This window comes from Ogataea haglerorum (genome assembly GCF_019207285.1).
Source record: "Ogataea haglerorum isolate 81-453-3 chromosome Unknown 81-453-3_NODE_16_length_219348_cov_95.707317, whole genome shotgun sequence".
NCBI lineage: Eukaryota > Fungi > Ascomycota > Pichiomycetes > Pichiales > Pichiaceae > Ogataea > Ogataea haglerorum.
Genome location: NW_025065166.1, coordinates 162372 through 177523, shown reverse-complemented (window position 1 = coordinate 177523; position 15152 = coordinate 162372). Strand labels below are relative to the sequence as shown.

Genomic DNA, 15152 nt, shown 5'->3' with positions numbered 1-15152 from the left:
AGGAGGCGCCGATGCTAACAATATAGTCTGTGGGGAGTTTCCAGCCACATGGACATGGTGGAACAGGTTCTCCAGGAGTGTTTGCAATCTTCCGAAGACCGGATCCACTATTTAAAGCCCTCGTCTTTCGGGTCGTTCAAAACCTACGACGGCATCAAAGTGAACGGAGACAGAGTAATCAAAGATATATTTGATACAATTGAAACTTTGAGGAGCGACGAGAACGTGGAAGTCAAGAAGATTAGCGTGGTGGGATACAGTTTAGGGGGGCTGATTGCGAGATACTGTATCGGAGAATTGTATGAGATTGGGTTTTTTGACAGCATTGAGCCTGTGGTCTTCAGCACATTCGCCTCTCCACATCTTGGAGTAAGATTCTTTAGAACCTCTCGGATTCTGGACAGGGCGATGAATTTTCTTGGTAGCAGACTCGTTGGACAGTCAGGAAGGGACTTGTTCATTTACAAGTCCGATCTGCTTCCCGCGATGGCAGACAAGGAAAGCAAGTATTTCAAAGGGCTGGCTTTGTTCAAAGTCAGGATACTTCTTGCCAATGTGCGCAACGACAGACTTGTCAGCTTTGCCACCTCGTACATCTCCAACTACAATCCGTTCGAATTTTGGGAAAACCTGGAAATTGAGTACGTGGACGGGTTACCGTCAGCCAAGGTGCTGGGCAAAGAGTACCCGGCTCGAATCGTAGACCTGAAGGCCACAGTGTACCATCCGGAACTGAAATACAGGGCAGAAGTTGATCATCTTCAACGGACCCGCAATATCGCCATTGGAGTCATGATAATGCTTCTTCCGCTGGTTCTGCCGGTGATCTTAGTGGCAAGTGCATTTGGAACAGTCAAAAGCGCGATCAGGAAATCGCTCCTGCCGGAGTTCAACCATGGGCGTGCATGGAAGACCCTACAGGAGCGGCTGGAGGACAACAAAGCCCAGCATCACGCCCTAAAAAGAGACCACGAGGATCCATTAGCCGAAGCAACTCAGGAGATCGTTGAAAACACACTCCAGGAGCTGTCTGCCGAGGATCAGGGCGATAAAGAGGAGTCTTCGATAGACTCGAGGGCAGGACCCGAAACACTCAAAGATACAAAACCAACAGAGGTCGACTTTGACGCCGGAAAAGCTGCTGAATCTCTCGAGGTTTTCGCACATAGGATGGACGTCGGCCCTCTGGCAGAGCTTCCTTTGACAGACAAGCTGGAACCGCTACCATACGATGATAAGCGCACGTTGATGTGTGCAAATTTGAACCAGCTCGACTGGATCAAAATACCGGTCTACGTGAGGTCTCTCAATGCCCACGAGGGCATTGTTGCACGGCGCGGGCTTAGGAGAACAGCTGCCGGAGCTCCGGCGCTGTATCTCTGGGGAATGCTCTTCAAGAAAAAGTTGGAGTGAACTACCAATTCTAGATGTTATTTATACAACTTGCTAATATCCTTCTTCGCACTATTGTAGCTTAACGTAGTTCGCAGGGAACAATCCTCTCTCGCCATTGCAGGAACCCAGCCACCAGTCTTCGTCGACCTGCTCGATTTCTGTGATGATATCCTGCTCTTTGAAACTAATTTCGTTGTCCTCAGTAGCGTCGTAGTCGTACTCTGCAACGGCAGTCAGTCCCTTGGAAGCTTCGGGTTCTGACTTTGATTCTGGGACCTCCTCAGCAGCTGGTTCTTCGTCGTCTTTTTTCTCGTTCAGGACAACGTATGTGGCAGGGAAGAGACCGCTTTTGCCAGCAGCATTGGTTCCGAGCCACCAGTCCTCGTCGACAAATTTGATGTCCACGATAGTCTCACCCTCTGCAAACCCGATCTCGTTATCCTCAGCTGCCTCGTAATCGTACTCTGCAACTGCCGTCGGAGCTGCTGACGGAGCAGCAGAAGCGGCCGGACGTGGTCCAGTAGGAGGAGCAGGGGCAGGAGCAGAAGCAAAGGCAGGAGCAGGCTCGAGCTCCTTCTCTTCTTCTGGCTCAGATTCGTTCTCTTCTTCCTCCTTTTCTTCCTCCTTCGGAACAGTTCTAACTGGAGGAGGTGGGAACGAGGATCTCACTGGTGGAGGAGGAAATGCCTGATTTGGCTCCTCCTCGGTCTTCAAGGCCTCGAGCTTGGCCTTGACATCGTTGACGTGCACATTGATCTCTTCTTCAGGCTCAGCGTTCACAGGCTTCGAATCGGTCTCGACATCCTTGAACTGTCCTTTCTTTTCGGCCCAGATTTGAGCAGGGGTCTTGCCGTTAGTGGCTCCAAAGTTGCGGTTCAAGCCCGACGAGACATGCTCGTCTCTCTTTGGGGGAGCACCAAAGGAAGGTTTAGAGCCAAAGGAAGGCTGAACAACTTCCTGGAATTTGGAAGCGACAGAGTTCGTCACCTTTGGTTTCGGCAGCGAAGACAGGCGACCGTCTCCGAGACTCAATGAAACAGTGGCGGGTTGCGAGCTGGTCGTTTGTGACGGACCCTTTCTCAATGTCTCAATGTCGACCTTTGTTGGCTTGTATGCAGAAGGAAGAGTCTCTAATGGCTTTTTGCTGAAGTCTCTCTCCTGAATCTCTTCTTCTCCGCCCCATTCGTCATCTTGTTCAGCAGGTTTAGCTGGAGCCGGAGCTGTTGCCGGTTTTGGCGGAATGCTTCTAGAGGGCTTAGGAGGAGCTGGCTCTTCTGTTTTGGCAGGTTTAGGGGCAGGCTTTGGCGCAGGCCTGGTGGTTTTAGGAGCAGAAGACTGTGGCAGCGACTGGATGGAGTATCTAGCACCAGACGCGTTGCTCACTGTTTTCAGCAGGTCGTCGACGTCCAGGTCATCCGGATCTCTAGCAGTCACCTGCACGTGGTAGTGCAAGATCCTGCCGACCTCGGCCACGTTATTTGAAAACGAGACTTTGCTCTTCAAAGGGGCAGAGTCTGGACACCAGCCGACCAGTAAGATCTTTTGGACGTCAGACCCATACGGATTGACACGAATGTAACCGAATTGGACTGCGCCCTCTTCAAACTCGGTCACAAACTCGTTGATGTCTCCGTCGCCTTGGACGGTAGGTTTGAGAGATGAGTCTTTCTGGGTGGTGTAAATGACATAGGACAACTCACCGGAGATGAGCCGGTCGTAGTTCTGCTTGATCTCCTTGCTGTAGGTGGCTAGGTCGAGTCTCTCCATTGTGCAGTTTATGGAATTAACTCCTTTGTGATTTTTGTTATGGTGTCCATTGGTCCTCCTCGCACCCAGCCAAATTCGGGCGCCCGTGCATCTGTACACCACCACAGATAAGGTTCGGGACCCTGTCGACATAAGCTGGGCCTGCTGGCTGCGGTGTACACAGGTCGCAGCTAAAGGCACTACAGTTGTGAAAGCTGGTATATTCAGTTTGCTCGGCTCCGGCACGCAAGCCAGACGGCTAATTGAGTCGATTTACAGGGTTCGGAAGTCAGCATCTGAAACGGCGCGATGCTACCGAATTACGCTGCCCACGACACTGCTAGGCTCTAAACTACCACTCGAATCGTCGACGAAACGGTTACTGTGCTCGTCCATACTTTACACCCCATTTGCACCACAGCGAGTGCGATTCGATAAATAATTTTTTCATCCTTGCACCGTACCACGCGTATGAACACCATGACGTCTGACCGCATTCTTCGCCACGAATCCGCGGTCCCCGAGCACTTCAGCAAGTCCGACACATACCGCCTTGCTCCCGGCACGCGGTCATACGCCAACCAGTTCAACAAGATTTACAGTCAGCGCGTGAAAAAGCTCAAGTCGCGTTGTCTCAAGCGTGCCAATGCCAAGTGGAAACAGGAGACGATAAACAACACGGGCGTGGTGTATGTGAACAAAATACTCGACATCAAGAACATGACGCCCTGCTACACCATCGGGACCGTTTTCATGGACATGAAGTTCAAGCCCAACATTCTCGAGGAGGTGAGCAACAACGTGTACGGGGCAAACGACGTGCAGGAGTCTGCGGAGCTCAGCAAACTGGACCAGCTCCGGGCGACCGCGTACTCTGATCCGCAGAACGACCAGGTGATGCTCGAAGACGAGTCTGGGCGAATGGTTCTGGACGGCGAGATCCTCGATAAGATCTTGCTCGTCACCGGCGCGGTGGTTGGTGTTTTAGGCATGGAGGTCGAGGCCGGCATTTTCACCGTGGTGGACGTGGTGTACCCGGAGCCTGGGCCTCAAGTGCCGCGTCCGGTGCATTCTGCGGGCAACAAGGTGCTGCTGGTTTCTGGGCTTCATATCAATAACCAGAGCAGTCTGGGTGCGCTCGAAGTGCTCAAGGAATACCTTATGGGAGAGCTGGACTCGTCTCCTGAAACGATACAATTTCTGAGATCGATCACGCAGGTCGTCCTGGCGGGCAACTCGATCAGATGCGTCGAGTCGGCCGACCAGGTGGTTCTGGAGAAAGATAAATACAGAGAGCTCAACAAGTCCAACTACGACGCGGACGCAATCAAGCAGCTGGACGCCTACATCTGCGAGCTGCTGAGCTCTGTCCCCGTGACCGTCATGCCGGGCGACTCGGACCCCTGCGAGGTGAGTCTTCCCAAACAGCCTCTGCACCCGTCGTTTTTCGCCAAGGCCGGCTCGTACGCCAATTTCGTGCGCTCAACTAATCCTGTCTGGCTCGAAATCGACGGTGTGCGACTGCTGGGCACGTCGGGAGAAAATATCAACGATATGTTCAAGTATTTCATTCCTAACATACAAGTGGACCTCAACGGAGAGGGCAGTGGCATGGACTCACCCGTCAGGAACGAGATCGTCAACGAGTCCAGACTGAAGCTTCTGGAAGCAACGATGCACTGGCAGAACGTCGTCCCCACAGCGCCAGACACGCTCACATGCTATCCGTATGACGTTGACGACCCGTTCACCTTGGACGAGACTCCCCATGTATACTTCGTCGGCAACCAGCCGAAATTCGAGACAGCCGAGATGACACTGCACTGCGCAAGAGACGCCCCAATACGCGTGCGGATCGTCGCGGTGCCCGATTTCTGCGAGACAGGCCAGGTGGCAGTGCTGGATCTGGACACCCTGCAATGCGAGACCATTAAAATAGCCGTCTAGTCTAATCTGATTTTTTGCAGCGGGACCTTCTCTCCCTTGGAAAAAGTAGCGGATGTGGCGTACCTAGTGTCTCTCGCGATGCCCGCCATGTCTATAGTTCGCTTGGAAGGCTCGACCTGTAGTTTGTCGAGCAGCATCTTGGTGTAGTCAGGAACAACAGGCTGCAACAGGATCAGCAGACACCGCAGCGAGTCAAGCGCGCTGAAAATCACCAAGTCCTGTTTGAGCTCGTTTTCAGGCCCTTTAAGTTTCCACGGCTCGAATTTGTCAAACAGTCCATTGATGCGAGGAAGCAGCTGCCAGATAGCAAGGACAGCCCTGTGCAGTTCGAGTTTTCTGAGGTGGGAATCAACAATATCCGGCAACTCGTCCACCTGTTCATAGAGAGAGCGCAAATCAGCTGAGAACTCCTCCCCGGCCTCGTGAAGCAGGCTCGGAAGTCCGCGTGTCTCGACCTTCGCAAGAGCGCGTGAGATGCTGAATTTTCTGGACAGAGACCGAGTCAGCAGGTTGCAGAACTTGTCAATAAACTCGTTTCGCGTGGCATTGAGCTTGCTCTCGGAGTAGTCGCAGTCTGAGTCCAGCACAGAATTCCGCATCATAAAGAGACGCAGCGCGTCAACCTCGTATTTTTCAGAGATTTCCATAGGATCGGCAACATTGCCCCGGCTCTTGCTCATCTTGCGCCCATCCATGAGCCAATGGCCGTGAACAAAAACGCCACGTGGAAGCGGGAGCCCACAGGCCATCAGAAAGCTCGGCCAGTGAATACAATGGAACTTAACGATCTCCTTTCCAACCAGATGCACAAACGACGGCTCCTGTGGCACCTGAGAAGGGTACCCAATACAGGTCAAGTAGTTGACCAAAGCATCAAACCAAACGTACATCTTCTGAGACGGATCGTCAGGCACGCTGATGCCCCAGCTCACCCGCGAACTAGGCCGCGAGATGCTCAGGTCGTCGAGGTCACGTGACTTCAGGTCACGAAGCAGCGTTTGGTAGTAGAGGGCCGGTTGCACGAATGTAGGGTTGTCTTCCAGGAACTGGATGAGCCGCTGCTGGTGTTCGCGCAAGCGGAAGAAGTAGTTTTCCTCAGTCTCGTACACAACAGTTGCGCCTGTCTCCCTAGCGACCATCTTCCCATCCACCTCCTCGATCTCCGAGTCTGTGTAGAAGCACTCGTCGGAAACAGAGTACCACCCACAGTGTTTGCCCTTGTATATGTGTCCGTTCTTCTCCAGGGTTTTCCAGAAAAATTGCACGGCCTCTAGATGGTCGGGATCTGTGGTTCTAACGAATCTATCGTACTGTATGTTTCCTACCGAAGCCAGCTCTCTGAATTTTTGGGAGAGTCCGTCACAAAAGGTTTTTGGATCCATCCCAGCAGCGGCAGCTGCCGTTTGGACTTTGAGGCCATGTTCGTCCGTGCCCGTCGTGAAAAAAGTTGCTTCTCCACTCAGTTTCAGCCATCTGTTGTAAACGTCGGCAAGAGTCATTGAGTAGTAGTGTCCGATATGGGGCTTGGCATTGACGTAGAAAATAGGAGTCGTTATCACAGCAGTCTTTGAACTGAGGAAGCGTCTTCCTAGTCTTAGTACGGATGATCTGATCATAAAGTGTATATACAAAACTGAAAATTATTTAGCTGAAAAAATCACAGAGCAGTGCGAGACACTGCACAGCATGCCAGCATAAGCTCTATTTGTTTGCGTCCTCTTTGAATTGTAGTTGTCTGGAGTGTCTGTCGAGCATCTGCCTTATATCCTCCAGCGTCTGCTCGGCCGGATTGCCCTCCATCGAGGTGTTATCTTTGAACGTCACTTTGAGAAGCGGAGGTGTGGTGCTTGCTCTCGGCAGCACCTCGAGGTCGACCTGGCATGTTTGGCGGACCTGAGACGAAATAAGGCCAATAAATGAGCGCGCGCATTTGGCCTCTGGCCCAAACGGATTGAATTTGACCACAATCTTGGAAAAGAACTTGGTGATCATTTTGATGAATAATTTTAAGTTTTTCCGCCGAAGTATTTGGTAGAGTTTTCGAAACACAATCCATGCTGGTGCTATTCTTTTTGGTGTCGCTGGCCCACGCTTTTTATGCTAATTCAAAACACATCTACGAGCTGACGCCCGACTCGTTTGACGACGTTGTCTACAAAACAAACCACACCTCTGTTGTCGAGTTCTATGCTCCTTGGTGCGGATACTGTCAGCAGTTCAAGAGCCAGTACATTAAGGCAGCACAAGCCAGCTCTGACGTGGCACAGTATGCTGCAGTCAACTGCGACTCGCCAGAAAACAAGCAGCTGTGCAACGAGTACAGAATCGAGGGTTTCCCAACGGTCTTAGTGTTCAGACCGCCAAAATGGACCGGTAAGATCACCAGAAAAAACGGCCACAGCTCCGAGATCTACCGTGGAGAGCGGGTCGCCAGCAAGCTCACGGAGTTCGTGAAAGGCCGTGTGAAGAACTACGTGAAGAGAGTCAATGCTGGTAAGTTCGCCAGCTTCGTGGCACCCGAGGACAAACCGCGGGTTCTTCTGCTGACCAGCAAAACGTCAATCTCGCCCATGTTCAAGGCACTGGCCATCGATTTCCTCGGATCGCTGGAGTTCGGTTATCTGACAGTGACTGATCAGATCAGATCAGAGGTTGAGAAACTGATAGACCTCAAACAGTTACCGCAGATCGTGGTGATCGACCGCCATGGCTCATTCCACCGGTACGAAGGTCCCACTGAAAGAACGGCCATCGCGAAATTCCTGGGCAACTATGGAGTCGCAGAGGATGGGGAGACCAGTACACGGGGAGCTTTCTTGAGAGGCCTGAAGAAGGGTCTATACAAGAGTTTTCGGGATTTCAAAAAAAGCAGGGCCGAGAAGTCCAAGAGCGCCAAAAATGTCAAGGATGAATTATGACTGATGCAGCCCGGTTTGTATCCAACATAGATTTTATTTTTTCAAGCAGATCAAATAATTCTATTATCTATTTCGCGTATGCGTATGATAAACTGCCCCGTCTGTCTGAAAAAGGTCGACATCGCGCTCATTAACAGACATCTTGATACCTGCACAGAACAGTCCGAAAGTGCTCCGCCACCCTCCGCTCCAGCCGCGCCCACAGAGACCGCCCCCGAGCCAACATCACAGCCTGCCAAATCAGTCTCCTCGCTGCTGACGGGCACCAAGTCTGCCAAAAAGTCCTCCTATAAATATGGAAACAGAGAGAAACGGACTTTCTCAGACAGCCAGTCGTTGTCGTCGGACCAAGAAGTAAACACATCAATTGAGATCGTTGACCCGGAGCCCAAGGCGCGGAAAACCGCTCCTGCTGACGAGCTACGTCTTCTGAAGGCGCAGGCTAAACTGCCACTGGCGGAGCGTCTTCGGCCCTCCAGCCTCGAAGACTACGTTGGACAGGAACATTTGGTCGGCGAGGGCGGCATCCTGCGAGGGTTTATCCAGAACGATCGCGTGCCGTCGCTTATCCTATGGGGATCTCCAGGCACCGGCAAGACGACGCTGGCACGAATCATCTCGCACGCCACGAAATCGCGATTCATCGAGCTGAGCGCGACGTCCAACGGGATCAACGATTGCAAACGTGTTTTCGAAGAAGCACGCAACGAGGACAAGCTGACGAAAAGACACACCATAGTATTTATTGACGAAATCCATCGGTTCAACAAGGCACAGCAGGACATTTTTCTGCCGCACGTTGAGAAGGGGACGATCACGCTTGTGGGCGCAACGACAGAGAACCCGAGCTTCCAGCTGAACAGCGCTCTTTTGTCGCGCTGCAAGGTTTTTGTGCTCAACAAACTCACCTCCGACGAGCTCCACAGGATCGTGTCCAAAGCGCTCCTGGTGACCAACAAGACGCGCAAGCTGGTTCATAATGTCCCAATTCTGCGATTTAACAAAGAGGCAATTGGCTATATCTGCAATATAGCAGATGGAGACTCACGGAGTGCCTTGAACCTGCTGGAGCTGGCAGACTCGCATTTTATGACGAACTACAGTTTGGAGCCGGGCAAACATGTGATAGAGGTCGATGCTGAGCAGCTGAGGGACGTTTTAAAACGTACGCACATGGTTTACGACCGCGTAGGCGACGCGCACTATGACACCATATCTGCGTTTCATAAGTCCGTCAGAGGATCCAACGCCGACGCTGCTATGTATTACCTGGGCCGAATGCTCAAAGGGGGCGAGAATCCGCTTTTCATAGCCCGGAGAATGATACGTATAGCAAGCGAAGACGTCGGTGTGCTTGACGACACGTGCCTGCCGTTCGCCATAGCGACGTACCAGGCGGTGCAATTTGTTGGGCTTCCCGAGGCAGATTTGGCACTGGCGCATTGCGCGGTGAAACTAGCACGAGCACCGAAATCGGTGGAAATATACAGAGCCTGGAACGAGCTGAACGCCAGACTCGACTCTGAGCCGGAATTTGCGTCAGCATCCATTCCGCTTCATCTGCGCAATGCGCCGACTAAGCTCATGAAAGAGATTGGCTACTCGAAAGGGTACAAGTACAATCCGGACTACAAGGACGGACGTGTCAAGCAGGAGTATTTTCCAGAACAAATCGGAGAGATGCAGTTCCTCACTGGACAGCATCTTGGCCTCACGCCAGATCCCGATCTGTAGCACGTATAGAGCGCTGTGGTAGACACGGTGTCGGACCACTCCCAAAACATTGTTTTAGGTCGATGATGCATTGTTTGTCCTCATAAGCCCGCGCGGAAGAGGCAGAGATTTACGGGCGAGACGCGTTTTCTAACATTGATCTAAAAATTTCAATTGTCATTTTTTATTATTTCCATGCATAGCAGTCGCGGTTGCAAGTTTACTCCTTCGTAACGCTTACATTCCAAAATCACCGTGTTATAAAAAAGAGGCAGTGGCTCTTGCTGAAATGTTTACAACAAATACACAGCGATACTGACCAATTGATTATTCCTAGCTTCAGTGCTCTCGATTTCCTCAACCAGTCACTCCTTTATACATCCGTTGAACACGAAATCGCAGTGCTTCCCAAATGAACTTCCTGTCGCTCCTTTGCACCTGTTTGGCTCTCTCCGCTACCCAAGTCGAGGCCCTTCCCGTTGCCGGGTTCTTCAACCTCGGCAAGAGATATGACAACTCTTCCACCCCTCTGACCACCTACACCACTGTTACAGCTGGCTCGACAGTGACTATCGTGGAACCTTGCACTCTGTGCTTGGCAGGCACGTCCAACAGCGCCTACTCGCCTGTGGCCACCGCCTCCTCCTCCCTCGCCGCTTTCTACAACGCTGTCAGCGTGGCCAGCAGCTCCGCTGCCCCAACTGACTACACCACTTACACCACCGTCAGCGAGGGTGTCACCATCACCGTCACCGTCCCATGCTCCAGCTCGAGCGCCGCAGCAGCCACGACCCCTGCTTCTGCACCGGTCAGCGTCTCGTCTGAGGCAAGAGAAGACGTTGTGGTCTCAACGTACCAGTCCAACGGCAAGGAAATGACCACCACGTCGACCAAAACTTCCACGGTCTTCGTGACAGTCACGCAAGGCAGCTTGTCCACCTCCAGTCCCGAGGCCTCTCCTTCGTCGGTCGCCGCCCAGGCAACCACCGTGGCCGAGAGAGCCTCCAGCGGCCCCTCTGGCTCCACTCCAGAAACCTCTGCACCAGCTGCCTCTGCTACCCCTGCTACCGTGACGGTCACGGAGACGGTCACCGCCGGCTGCGGCGCCTCGTCAAGCGCTTCGCCAAACTCGGCTTTGGTCAGCACCCTGTACTTGACGTCCACTCTGACCCTTTCTGTCACTGCCACCATCCCTATCACCAACTCTGCCGGCTCCACCTTGACGGTGCTGACGACCGAGTCGTGCCTCGAGACCGCCGTCTCGACCTCCTACGTGACAACGTGGGTCACTGACCAGATCGGCTCGAGCACGCCCGTGACTTCCTCGAGCTCGAGCTACTCTACTCCGGCCCTCTACTCCAACAGTACCACCTCGTCGGTGCGGGCTTCGTACGTCCCATACTACCAGTTGAGCAGCAGCTCGTATGCCAACGCCTCGGACTACGTCTCGACTGCCTCTGACGAGGTGGCTCTGGAGAAACGTGGATTCTGGAACTTGTTTATGTAGTTAGTGAATGTATGTATTTCATCTGTATCCACACTCCTGACACCATTTTGCTCCAATAAAATTTCAAATAGTCATCATTCATGAGCCAGGACCAGCCAAAGTGCCCTGTGGACCACACGGCCCGCGAGAAGTGGCTTTCGAAGGCCAAGCAGACGCAGCGCGCCAGACAGGCCCCATCTCAGGAACCGGCGGCCCCGCAGTCGTTCTTCGCGCGACTGCTATGGGCACCATCGGTTCCAGCCCAGATCGCGCCGTCCGAGAGCATAAAACCGCCAGGACATCCACAGACGGCCGGCAACTTGTCCGAAACGTGTCCCGTTGACCACGATGCGCGCAAAACGTGGCTTACCGCGGGAAAAACGACGTTTGCCCCAGAGGCCGTGGAGCAAGACAAAACGTGCTCCTCGGACGACCTGGACTCGCCTAAGCCGATCGTCGTGGACGTGGACCTTCCGGAGGAGCGCGAGGTCTCGTCCATCCCACGGACAGGCGCAAAGTCGAACTGGATCTACCCGTCGCAGAAACAGTTCTTCAACGCCATGAGACGCAAAGATTGGAACCCAGACGCGGGAGACATGAAAACCATCGTTCCGATCCATAACATGGTGAACGAGCGTGCATGGGCGTATATTCTGATGTGGGAAAACGGCCAGGGAGGCGAGAAGTGCGGCGGAGTCCAGCTAACCTCCTTCAAGGGAGACTCGAAGAAGATCACTCCTCGTGCGCGGATCCGCAACCTTATTTTTGGCGCAGACTTGCCGTTCGACAGACACGATTGGATCGTGGACCGGTGCGGGAAAAGAGTGGACTATGTGATCGATTTCTACAGCACTCCGCCAGCAAAGGAAGGAGATCCGGCATTTTATCTGGACGTGCGTCCCAAGCTCAACACACTCGAGGGATGTCGTCTGAGACTGTTCAAGGCATTAGGACTCTAGTGCCACTTGCATTAGCTAGATTGACGATATAATAGGTAATCTGTATATACACACGATTGGTTTATTTCCTGTTCAGGTTTCCGCTCTTGCCCAACGCTTGCATGCTCTCGCCGACCTTGACGTTGGCATCGAAGTACTTGGCGACGCATCTGTCGATGCACAGGCTCTCGTTCTTGGTCAAGTCTCCTTCGGCATAGTTTCTGTCAAAACACTTTTTGTGGCACGAGTCGACGAGCTGGTTGAACATAGTGGTGACCATGTCCAGCTCGGCCTCTGCGGCCTGAATTTTCTGCTCAGAAGAGATCTGGGGAGCTCCTCCTCCGAATCCTAGGAACGACATTGTAGCTTGCCTTGTAAAATTTTCCAACTTAAGTTTGCGTCGATCGTCCTGTGTTTCTTCCAAATTGTACCTTCTTCCCCGTCATGTTTAGGGCCAGAGTATTCGTGCCAATTGGCAGACAGATTATCAGATCGTACTCACAGACAGCTGCACCGCGCAAGCGCTCGTACGTGCCCCTGTATGTGCTTGCCTTTGCCGCAGGTTTGGGCCTGTCTTACAGGTACTCCGCCCAGGAGGTTGTGGACCAGTTCATCACTACCCCACTGCCAACGACGCCGCAGGAGACGGAGAAATACCAGCGGGAACTAGAGAATAAGCTGAGGCAGGTGCCGATCGTCGCAGAGCTGTCCAAAGATCCGAATTATGTGGCTATGCGCGCGTGGAACCAGCTGGACACAGTTAAGGATGGCATCCATCAGAGACTCAACATGCCTGGATCCATTGCGATTGCGCCAATCACGTTCCACAACCAGGAGACCGGGGAGTCTGTCAGTGTCATCCACCTCGGAAAGAAACTGTGTGGATACCCTTTTCTGGTCCATGGTGGCATTATCTCGCTGGTCATCGACGAGACGCTGAAAAAACACTGCATGCTACAAAATGGGCTGGAAAACCCGGCAAAGGTCCACACGAAAAGCCTGACGTTAAACTATAAATTTCCGACGCTGGTCGACAGCTTCGTGGTCATCAAGTCCAAGGTTGGCCCCGTCGAGAACGGAGAGGTCGAGGTCCGAGGCATTATGCTCTCGGGGACGGGTAAAAGAACGCTGGTCAAGGCAAACGCGAAGTTTGTTCCCGAGCGCACCAAGTGGTTCTTTGGCCTGTTTTAGCTGAAGCTCTGGCCGTCTCCCAGAATCACACAATCGAGCTTTTCGTCATGGGCCTCCAAGGGCAGCGTCTGCTCTAGCTGTTCCCTGAGCCCAATTCCTAGCAGGTATGGTTTTTCGCTGTATTTCTCATGATATCTTTTGATGAAGTCGTCATAGAAGCCGACGCCGTGTCCGAGCCGGTCGCAGTTTGGCGTGAATGCGAGTCCCGGCATGACCATGAGGTCCAGCCGGGAATTAGTAAGCAGGAGGTCGTTCACTGCTTTTTCGCCCGCAAAGTGGAACTCAGGCTCTCGCAATTGGTACTTTCCCTGCGGCTTCATTTTCTCGAGATCGCTTAGTTCTACTTGTAGAAAATGCAAGCAGGTTTTCTGTTTTCTGTGTCGCTGGTAGTCCTGGAACTTTGCCAGTTGGGTGATACGGGGCAGGTAAACACGCTTGCCGCGTTCAAGAGCATCTCTGACCAGCAGATCCGTCTTTATCTCGGAGTTGTCCATCGACATGTAGAGCGCGATTGTCTGGGCGTTCTGGTACTGGGGCAACGCCGTGAGCTTGGCGAGAACTCGCTGCGACTGAGCCAGCAGTTCCGGCTGGCCCACCTGCGCGAGTCGCGCTTTGATCTTCTGGCGAAGTGCGGCTTTCATTGCCCAACAGATGACTCAACAAGCCTGGGTTCGAGAGCACAGCCTGATGAGCTGAAAAAACTTTTTATTTACATCACTCGGTGTGCATCTAAAAAATGTTCGCTGTTGCATTAACAGTAATTGTAAAAACCTGATGTCATCATTAATTTTGCGTTGCGGCTCTTGATCAAACAATAGCAGCCGGGAAAGCGAACGTTGGAGTCCCACGGTATATAAAGTTAAGCGGCCCGTCCGCAGGGTGTAGATGCTCAGATCTGCTCTCCTACCAAGAAGACTACACACTTTTTCCACCAGAATGGGCATCAACAACGTTATCAGGTACGAGCACGAGCAAGAGGGTGTCGAGCCGCGGCACCACCACCACGAGCACAAGCAGACCGGCGCTGCAGAATCCGAGGTCGACCTCGACAAGACGTCGTCGATTAGCACGTCGCCGTCTCTCAGTTCCCAGTCTTCGGTCTCTGTGAGTTCGGAGTCGCCTTTCCAACTTGGCAGGGAGAGCAACGTGAACGACATTTTGCAGGCCAACCGCTCTGCAATGAAACGTCTTCAGGAGACGATGCCAGCAGTGCTGGAGAAGTCCGGCCAGGGCCAGTCTCCGCACACCCTTTGGGTTGGGTGTTCTGACTCCCGAGTGAATGAATGCACCACTCTGGGCTGCGTTCCCGGCGAGGTGTTCACCCTCCGCAACATCGCCAACCTGATTTCTTACCAGGATTTCTCGTCCATGTCTGCGCTGCAGTTTGCCATTGACGTGCTGAAGGTGAAGCGGATCATTGTCTGTGGCCATACCGACTGTGGCGGAGTCTGGGCGGCTCTGTCGTCCAAGAAAATCGGCGGAGTGCTGGACAACTGGCTGGCGCCTATCAGACAGATCCGTGCCAAGAACCTGGCCACTTTGAAGAGCATCGAGGACCCATTCGAGAAATGCACCAAGCTCAGTGAGCTCAACATTGCCAATTCCATCAGCGAAATCCGCAAACACCCCAGCTTCGTGACTGCGTCGAAACACAGTGGTCTTGAGATATTGGGTTTTATTTATGACGTGAAGACCGGTCTTCTTCGCGAGATAGAGATAGCTAACGAGTTCGAGGACGACGAGCTCCACGACGTTTTCCACCTACAGGAAGGCTCAGCTGCCCAAGCCGGTCATTAATGTATTATAGAGAACGAAGAA

At 52.9% G+C, this 15152-nt stretch overlaps 15 protein-coding genes across 15 annotated transcripts; 8 read left to right on the top strand and 7 right to left on the bottom strand.

Moving 5' to 3' along the window:
• Window positions 1-48: 48 nt before the first annotated feature.
• On the top strand, window positions 49-1413 carry KL911_004858 (uncharacterized protein; the record flags this gene model as incomplete). The annotated part of the gene is made up of 1 exon (XM_043200195.1): window positions 49-1413. The coding sequence occupies one exon, from the start codon at window positions 49-51 to the stop codon at window positions 1411-1413; it is 1365 nt and encodes a 454-aa protein (XP_043052478.1).
• Window positions 1414-1464: 51 nt separating this feature from the next.
• On the bottom strand, window positions 1465-3162 carry KL911_004857 (uncharacterized protein; the record flags this gene model as incomplete). Its single annotated transcript, XM_043200194.1, has 1 exon — window positions 1465-3162. One exon carries the CDS (start codon window positions 3160-3162, stop codon window positions 1465-1467), a length of 1698 nt encoding a protein of 565 aa, XP_043052477.1.
• A 37-nt stretch (window positions 3163-3199) lies between these two features.
• On the bottom strand, window positions 3200-3551 carry KL911_004856 (uncharacterized protein; the record flags this gene model as incomplete). Its single annotated transcript, XM_043200193.1, has 2 exons — window positions 3200-3400; window positions 3540-3551. 2 exons carry the CDS (start codon window positions 3549-3551, stop codon window positions 3200-3202), a joined length of 213 nt encoding a protein of 70 aa, XP_043052476.1.
• Window positions 3552-3621: 70 nt separating this feature from the next.
• Window positions 3622-5088, top strand: KL911_004855 (uncharacterized protein; the record flags this gene model as incomplete). Its single annotated transcript, XM_043200192.1, has 1 exon — window positions 3622-5088. The coding sequence occupies one exon, from the start codon at window positions 3622-3624 to the stop codon at window positions 5086-5088; it is 1467 nt and encodes a 488-aa protein (XP_043052475.1).
• Window positions 5089-5151: 63 nt separating this feature from the next.
• KL911_004854 (uncharacterized protein) lies at window positions 5152-5783 on the bottom strand (the record flags this gene model as incomplete). The annotated part of the gene is made up of 2 exons (XM_043200191.1): window positions 5152-5179; window positions 5272-5783. 2 exons carry the CDS (start codon window positions 5781-5783, stop codon window positions 5152-5154), a joined length of 540 nt encoding a protein of 179 aa, XP_043052474.1.
• A 53-nt stretch (window positions 5784-5836) lies between these two features.
• On the bottom strand, window positions 5837-6704 carry KL911_004853 (uncharacterized protein; the record flags this gene model as incomplete). The annotated part of the gene is made up of 2 exons (XM_043200190.1): window positions 5837-5867; window positions 5932-6704. The coding sequence occupies 2 exons, from the start codon at window positions 6702-6704 to the stop codon at window positions 5837-5839; spliced, it is 804 nt and encodes a 267-aa protein (XP_043052473.1).
• Window positions 6705-6789: 85 nt separating this feature from the next.
• On the bottom strand, window positions 6790-7080 carry KL911_004852 (uncharacterized protein; the record flags this gene model as incomplete). Its single annotated transcript, XM_043200189.1, has 1 exon — window positions 6790-7080. The coding sequence occupies one exon, from the start codon at window positions 7078-7080 to the stop codon at window positions 6790-6792; it is 291 nt and encodes a 96-aa protein (XP_043052472.1).
• Window positions 7081-7142: 62 nt separating this feature from the next.
• Window positions 7143-8006, top strand: KL911_004851 (uncharacterized protein; the record flags this gene model as incomplete). Its single annotated transcript, XM_043200188.1, has 1 exon — window positions 7143-8006. The coding sequence occupies one exon, from the start codon at window positions 7143-7145 to the stop codon at window positions 8004-8006; it is 864 nt and encodes a 287-aa protein (XP_043052471.1).
• A 78-nt stretch (window positions 8007-8084) lies between these two features.
• On the top strand, window positions 8085-9740 carry KL911_004850 (uncharacterized protein; the record flags this gene model as incomplete). Its single annotated transcript, XM_043200187.1, has 1 exon — window positions 8085-9740. One exon carries the CDS (start codon window positions 8085-8087, stop codon window positions 9738-9740), a length of 1656 nt encoding a protein of 551 aa, XP_043052470.1.
• Window positions 9741-10131: 391 nt separating this feature from the next.
• Window positions 10132-11226, top strand: KL911_004849 (uncharacterized protein; the record flags this gene model as incomplete). Its single annotated transcript, XM_043200185.1, has 1 exon — window positions 10132-11226. The coding sequence occupies one exon, from the start codon at window positions 10132-10134 to the stop codon at window positions 11224-11226; it is 1095 nt and encodes a 364-aa protein (XP_043052469.1).
• An 80-nt stretch (window positions 11227-11306) lies between these two features.
• Window positions 11307-12164, top strand: KL911_004848 (uncharacterized protein; the record flags this gene model as incomplete). The annotated part of the gene is made up of 1 exon (XM_043200184.1): window positions 11307-12164. One exon carries the CDS (start codon window positions 11307-11309, stop codon window positions 12162-12164), a length of 858 nt encoding a protein of 285 aa, XP_043052468.1.
• A 61-nt stretch (window positions 12165-12225) lies between these two features.
• KL911_004847 (uncharacterized protein) lies at window positions 12226-12504 on the bottom strand (the record flags this gene model as incomplete). Its single annotated transcript, XM_043200183.1, has 1 exon — window positions 12226-12504. The coding sequence occupies one exon, from the start codon at window positions 12502-12504 to the stop codon at window positions 12226-12228; it is 279 nt and encodes a 92-aa protein (XP_043052467.1).
• Window positions 12505-12587: 83 nt separating this feature from the next.
• Window positions 12588-13334, top strand: KL911_004846 (uncharacterized protein; the record flags this gene model as incomplete). Its single annotated transcript, XM_043200182.1, has 1 exon — window positions 12588-13334. One exon carries the CDS (start codon window positions 12588-12590, stop codon window positions 13332-13334), a length of 747 nt encoding a protein of 248 aa, XP_043052466.1.
• A 73-nt stretch (window positions 13335-13407) lies between these two features.
• On the bottom strand, window positions 13408-13975 carry KL911_004845 (uncharacterized protein; the record flags this gene model as incomplete). The annotated part of the gene is made up of 2 exons (XM_043200181.1): window positions 13408-13431; window positions 13499-13975. 2 exons carry the CDS (start codon window positions 13973-13975, stop codon window positions 13408-13410), a joined length of 501 nt encoding a protein of 166 aa, XP_043052465.1.
• Window positions 13976-14270: 295 nt separating this feature from the next.
• Window positions 14271-15131, top strand: KL911_004844 (uncharacterized protein; the record flags this gene model as incomplete). The annotated part of the gene is made up of 1 exon (XM_043200180.1): window positions 14271-15131. The coding sequence occupies one exon, from the start codon at window positions 14271-14273 to the stop codon at window positions 15129-15131; it is 861 nt and encodes a 286-aa protein (XP_043052464.1).
• Window positions 15132-15152: the final 21 nt, after the last annotated feature.